We start from the raw sequence: 6,776 nt of genomic DNA, 5'->3' as shown, positions 1-6,776 counted from the left end.
TATTAATTTAATAATTCAAGAATAATTTTTAGGTTAACCATATGGGCTAACGTCTAGAGATATGCTTAGGAGAAAAACATCCATGATACTAGTCCTCCTGGAAAGTGTATCTTCCTAGGAGTGACAGATGACAAACATGCAAAAGAATGAAAGTCAAGATAAGTAGAAAAGCAGATACATGCATGAAGGGTGATGCACTGTAGACAAAATAAAGTGTTCGAAATTTGGGAATGTTGAAGTTACCCTGCTGACTGAGAAATAGATTTCCTCATCTTTCTGAGAAGAACATTATGCCAACTAAAGTGTAATACTTTCCCAAAGGTAACCTAGACTACTCTTTGTGCCTCATACATCTTTGGCACATAAATTATGTGTGTTATGGTGGGGAGTCATTCTTGCCCATGAAATCAAGACCTGGGGCCTGGTCTTGGGCTCACAATATCATTGTCCATAGATAGCTTTAGAAAAAATATTAATTTAGCAAAAAATCAGTTGACTTCTTGCCATTTGCATTGGCTTTACAAAGTTTACCCACACTGTGTCCTGTCTTTCTAGGGGAATGTATCACCATTTATCCCCCTCTCCTTTTTGGTTGAAAGAAAAAAAATTGTTTTATCTACCACTTTTTTCATCAGTAAGCATTAATCGTACATATTTATTCTATTTAGAACATGGCTTTGGACAAAGTACGGACATAGAAGAAGAGTATCAGAATTCTTTGGTAAAGGTAATATATACATATAGGATGATAGTTTATTAAAAAAAAACTTTTGCGTTTGGAAGTGCACTAATATAGACTAACAGAATGTACAGTGAGTTCCTGAGCATTAAATTGTAGATTAGCAGATTGATCAGAGTTAGATGGTTACAGAATGTACTGGCTGCCACAAATATATTCTGCCATAAAAACCAATTAAAAAAACCAGGTATGAAATATCAATTGCTCATAAGACTTGATTCTAATCAGAACGTTGCTTTTATTCTTGATTTATTGCCTACTCTGTTTTCATTTTGGATCTGGAAATGTGAGCATTGTTCATTTAGGTGACAGATTCGCAACAGGCAAGTGAAAAACATCATGAGAGATAAAAAGAGCTTGAGCAGGAGGCTAGCATTTTAGAAATAAAATGTTTATCACAGAAGAGTCAATGCACCTTTTCAGCTCACCCCCTGAATGACTAATTTCAGCGTGTTAAGGTTAGAAGACACTTATTCTTGCTTTACTTTCCCTTTCCCTTGCAGAAGTGCAAGTAATAGCAGAGGGTTGGTTAGCCCCTTCTGCTGCATTGGGCCAGTGTCCTGGTTGAGTGAGAGTGGAGGGCACTCATGAAACACTCTAAGGCTGTGGTTCTACGCACTCATTCAGTATGTATTGTTCCTCTGTTATAAGTGAGTACTCTGTTAGGGTATCACACAGGCTACAAAATGTGTAAGACTTCCTTAGTTCTCAAAGAGGTTAAAATTAAGTGGCAGAGCATGATTGCCCCCTACTCTATAGGACAGAATGAAGGTCTTCCCATGGCCCCACAGGGTCTGGTCTCTATCTGCTGTGCAGCCTCCTCACCCTCTACAGTCCTCTGTGCTCTAGCCAGGGTCCTTCTTACTCACCTCTGCTCTCTGGTTGGAAAATTCTGTATCCAATTAACATCTGCGCATTCTTCAGTCAAAGATCACTTGTCACTTTATTGGAAAGATTGTCTTTTATTTCACCCCACAATTTCAAAGCTTCATTCACAAACTTTTGGTACAGTGTGCCGCTCCTTCATTGCACTTATTGCTGTTGCAATTTTACATCGAGTTGAGAGGTTTATTTGGTTAATTCCTGTCTCTCAGACTAGATCATGTGCATCATATGAAGGCAGGGACCATATCTCTTTTTTCCATTATTCTATCCAGCACAAAGTATGGACTAGGTCCATAGATTCTTTAAAAGTTCGTTGAATAGATGTATATATATGTAGGAATGTATGAGTGAATAATTAATTGATTGAATGAAGAATGAGAAAAACACAAATAAAATGCCATTATAATTTAGGCAAAGAAGGAAGGAAGGAAAATAACATTTATCATTCACCTGCAGTATGCCCTGTGTTTAACACTTGAGGGATCGAAAAAGATTTCAGGGAGGAGACAGTATTTGAGTTGGATCTTAAAGAATGTTTGGAGACCAGGCACAGTGGCTCATGCCTGTAATCCTAGCACTTTGGGAGGCGGAAGCAGGAGGAATGCTTGAGGTCAGGAGTTTGAGATCAGCTTGAGCAAGAGCTAGACTCCATCTCTACAAAAGATAGAAAAATTGGCTGGGCATAGTGGCATGGGCCTGCAGTCCCAGCTACTTGGCAGGCTGAGGCAGGAGAATCGCTTGAGTCCAGGAGTTTGAGGTTGTAGTGAGTTATGATGATGTCACTGTACTCTAATTGGGCTGACAGAGTGAGACTCTGTCTCAAAAAAAAAAAATCAAAAAAAATAATATAAAAGGAATGTTTGGGTTTGGCTATGTATAGATTAGGGAGGAAGGTATAGTTCAAGCAAAGGTACAGAAGTAAGATATTTTGGAATGTGTATAAAGAACAATAACCATTAATTTAGACTCATGTATTTTTGCAGCTTTCAGCATATATGGTTTTCTCCTAAAGGTAAGACAGTCTTTATATAAAGAGAGAACTTACACAAATGTAAATAGGCTTTCTTTGAATGCAGTGTCATTTATGTTTGATGTATGAGACATATACATGCATACACACAAACGTATACACATCTTTTCTTTTTATATCATCATTTAGCAGTTTATGCAGTTTATTTGTAACCCACACTGATCAATTCCTCACCTTCATTCCCCTTGGAATTTGTGTAGTTTGAATAACATGAGATGCACTAGAGTCTACTTAATAAAGCCCTAACTTTGATATCCCACATTGCTAAGTTAAAGTCTAGGTGAATATGTTATAGACGTGAACTGCGGACAAGCACATCTTTCTGAATTTCAATTTTTTCACCTATAAAACAGGCAGATAAATATCTCTTGCAAAGGTTTATAAGAGTCAAAAATCACTTTGTCAATGATATGTACCTACCTTATACACGCATATGCTTGGAAAAAAAACTATGAGATTATATTCTAGAAGGTGAACTAGTACACTGATGAGATACACAATTTTTCTTTTTTACGATCTTTTGTATTATCTGAATTTTCTTTAATGAACATAAATTGCTTTCAAAATAAAAAGTTGTAATTGAAATAATCCTTTGTAAGTGCTAGAGCTTTACAAATTGCCACACAATTCAACTGTACATTTTTGCTGTTATTGCTCATATTCTCTAGTTGTTTGATGTGCATATTATTGCCTGGCCCCCACCCTAAGCCCAAATCTGGCTTGCAAGCTCCTCAATAGAAATATTCTCTGCTCCTACTTTGTTTTTTTTTTTTTTAATAGAATATCTGGCCTACTATTGTGCCAACAGCAGGCACATAATGAACGCTTGTTGAAATGAATAGGTGTTATATAAAAATCTCTTTGCAAAAACCATTGGGAAAAGCAGCTGCAGGGGCAGCCCACAACATTCAGGTGGATGTCTTGGCTATCAGGCCTGTTCAGGGGCAGCTGGGCAACTTCTCAGGGTGGTTGTCAGGACAGTGCAGCTGAAGGCTTGGGAAATGTAACAGTTTCTAACTGACTCTGTTATTTGTGAACTGTTGGGTCATTTGTTGCTTGTTTTCTAATACATAATTGTATTAGTTTCCTATTGCTGCTGTAACAAATTACCACAACCCTTGTGGCTTAAAACAACACAAACTTATTATCTTATAGTTCTGGAGGCCAGAAGTCTAAATGCTTGGCAGGGCTGGGATCCTTCAGGAGGCTCTAGGGGAGAATCCATTTCCTTGTCTTTTCTAGCTTCTAGAGGCTGCCCGCATTCCTTGGCTCATGGCCCTGCATAACTCTGACCTCTGCTTCTGTCAGTACATCTCCTTCCTCTGCCCTTGATTTTCCTGACTCCTTTTTGTAAAAAAAGAAAAAATTATAAGGACCCTTGTGATTACATTGAGTACACCAGGATAGTCCAGATAATGTCCCCATTGTAAAAGCCTTGATCACATCTGCAAAGTCTCTTCTGCCATGTGAGGTAACACATTCACAGGTCCCAGGGGTTAGGATGTGAATGTCTTTGTGGGGGAGGCATTATTCTGCCTACCACAATAACTTACTCATCACCACCACCCCTGTGCTTTCACATTTATTTACAGAAATAAGACACAACTGGGAAAGCATTTGTCTTTCTTGCACTCATCTGCTACCTTTTGTTCAGAACCACACAAACCTGTAGCCTGGCTTATACGATTGTAATTGCCTGAAATTTTTTTTTATTTCCAGAGAAAAGACTGTTAGGACATCATTTCCCCTATTATTGGTATATTATCCAGTGATCGTTTACTTACCTCTTTCTGTTTCTTGCCCCGGAGAGCCACGTGGCTGATGCTGCTGCTCTCTCGGAGGGAGTCCACGCTGTCTCCATAGAGCAGCTTGATGGCCCTGACCAGCCGGGCACAGGAACGGCTGTGGTGCAAGTAGCAGTGGGGGTGGCAGTAGTCAATGTGAGTGCAGATGAAACTTTGCTGATTGCACAGCAAGATCATGACCTGGAATACAAACACCCTGAGACTCGACCAGGCAACCAGGGTACAGGCAAACTGAACATTTCTGTGGGGCGGAAAATGGAAAGTGAGAATGTCAACTTCCCTTGATGGGACTTGAAAACACAGGGATGCAATAATTCCCACAGGAGAACAAAGAGTTACAAGCCTTTGTCCACTTGGCCTTTTGTTCTCCCTCGATTCATATTTGATGGAAGGATCTCTTTGAAACAATAAAAAGTTAACAGATCTTCGAAAACTTAAAACAATTATTGTGGAGTGTATGGTTTCCAAACATTTTCAAATGGAGATTCTGAACTTAAAAACATATATATATATATTTTTTTCCAGCTAAATATTCATGTCAACAAATTAAGGAAAGAAAAGCAAATTAAACTCAAAAAAGTAGGAGGAATTAATAAAGACAATAGCAGAAATTAATGGAACAAAAATTGAACATTTCAAAAATGACAAAACCAAAATCTGGTTCTTTGAAAAGATAAATAAAATTGACAAACTCCTAGCAAGACTGATTAAAAAAAAAAAAGAAGAAGACAACCTACCAATATCAGAATTGATAAAGGCACATGAGTGTAAACCCTAAAGAATTTAAAATAATCTTAAGAGAATATTATAAATAATCTTTGTTAATATATGTGAATATTCAGATTAAAGGAAAAAATTCCTAGGAAAAAATACCAATTTACCTAAACTACTCCTGGAAGAAGTAGAAAATCTGAGTGGTCTTGACTGCATTACATAAATTGAATCTATAATTTAAAATCCTCCTACAAAGAAATTTTTAGGTCTAAAAATATTCACCAGTGATTTCTTCCAAATATTTAAAGAAGAAATAACGCTGCTCTTACATAAACACTTCTGGAGTGTTTATGTGCGGAACACTACACAGAAATCTAAAAATTATTATTGAGGGAAATGTAAGAGGCTCTAAATAAATGGAGGGACATAAATGGAGTGATAGATAATTGTAGACATTGGAAGACACAATATCATAAATATTTTAACTTCTCAATTTTAATTCACCTATATATTAAATGCAAGGCTGATTCGAAAGTTTTTCCTAATGGAAACTGACAAGGTGATTCTAATGAAAATGAATCCAGCCAAGAACAGAACAGGCCATCCTGAAGAAGAAGAAAAACAAAGTTGGAGGGCTTAACATTTATATGAGCAAAAGGAACCAGACACAACAGAGTAGATAGAATATAATACCGATTCCATGCATTTCATAAACAGACAAAACTGATGTATGGTGTTAGAGGGTGGAATGGTGGTTATTGTAGGGGAGAGTAGTGACTACAGAGGACCTGTGTATGGTTTCTAAAGTGTTGATAATGTTTTCCCTAATCTGGCAAGGGTTACACAGGTGTGTTTATTTTGTAAAAATTCACTGAGCTGTACTCACAGGTTTGGTATGTTTTTCAATGTATAGGTTAGACTTCACTAAAAAGGTTACTTTAAAAACAGCTGCCTCAGAGATTCTTAAAATCAGGCAATTCTGGTGACTACTTCCATATTGAAGGCGCAGCACTGTATGCTCTGAGGAGCACAATGCACCAGCTAGCCCTTACCTAACCCTGCCAGGAAGTTAGATTAAGGTCAGGGTGAATGGTAAAAGCACGTATCTATGACCAATAATGGCGCTGGAGCACGCTGCCAATTGAATATCTCAGATTATGTATGCTTCCTTACCTTTCTCCTTACTTCTTTCTTCACATCCAGTTCAAATCTTGAACTCCAATGTATGCTCAAAGTTTCCTTGGGATCCCTTCCTGCCTATGCCCTTTGGATAGCCCTTTGAGGTGTGATCTTCATCATCTTAGAATATCCTTGTCCTAATTTACAATTTGATCCAATATATATCCAAGACTGACACCATGATCTTGCTCTCAGCACTCTTGGTAACCTGTATAAAACTGATGGTGATATTCCGACTGTGTCACTCAGGTTATCTTGACCACCAACTCGGCCTGACCCCTCATGGTTTTCCCCGGCTTATGGTGACCCATAACCCAGCCATAACAGAAGGCCTTTGTCATAGTTAAGCTTAAAATGAATACAATCCAGCATAACACGAATCCTAAAGAGTGTTGAGAGATTCAGCTAAAATACAAGCCTCTGC

General features: G+C 37.9%; 1 protein-coding gene across 1 annotated transcript in view; it reads right to left on the bottom strand.

The window, feature by feature from the left end:
* UNC80 (unc-80 homolog (C. elegans)) overlaps nucleotides 1-6,776 on the bottom strand; it is a 242,259-nt gene that overhangs the window by 127,420 nt on the left and 108,063 nt on the right. Inside the window, 1 exon segment of the mRNA XM_012661211.1 lies at nucleotides 4,439-4,639. Coding sequence (XP_012516665.1) covers nucleotides 4,439-4,639 — 201 coding nt within the window.

The sequence above is a fragment of the Propithecus coquereli genome, unplaced genomic scaffold, assembly GCF_000956105.1.
Source record: "Propithecus coquereli isolate 6110/MARCELLA unplaced genomic scaffold, Pcoq_1.0 Scaffold70, whole genome shotgun sequence".
Classification (NCBI taxonomy): Eukaryota; Metazoa; Chordata; class Mammalia; order Primates; family Indriidae; genus Propithecus; species Propithecus coquereli.
The sequence above is the reverse complement of the archived record's forward strand: the minus strand, read 5'-3'. Positions and strand labels throughout refer to the sequence as shown.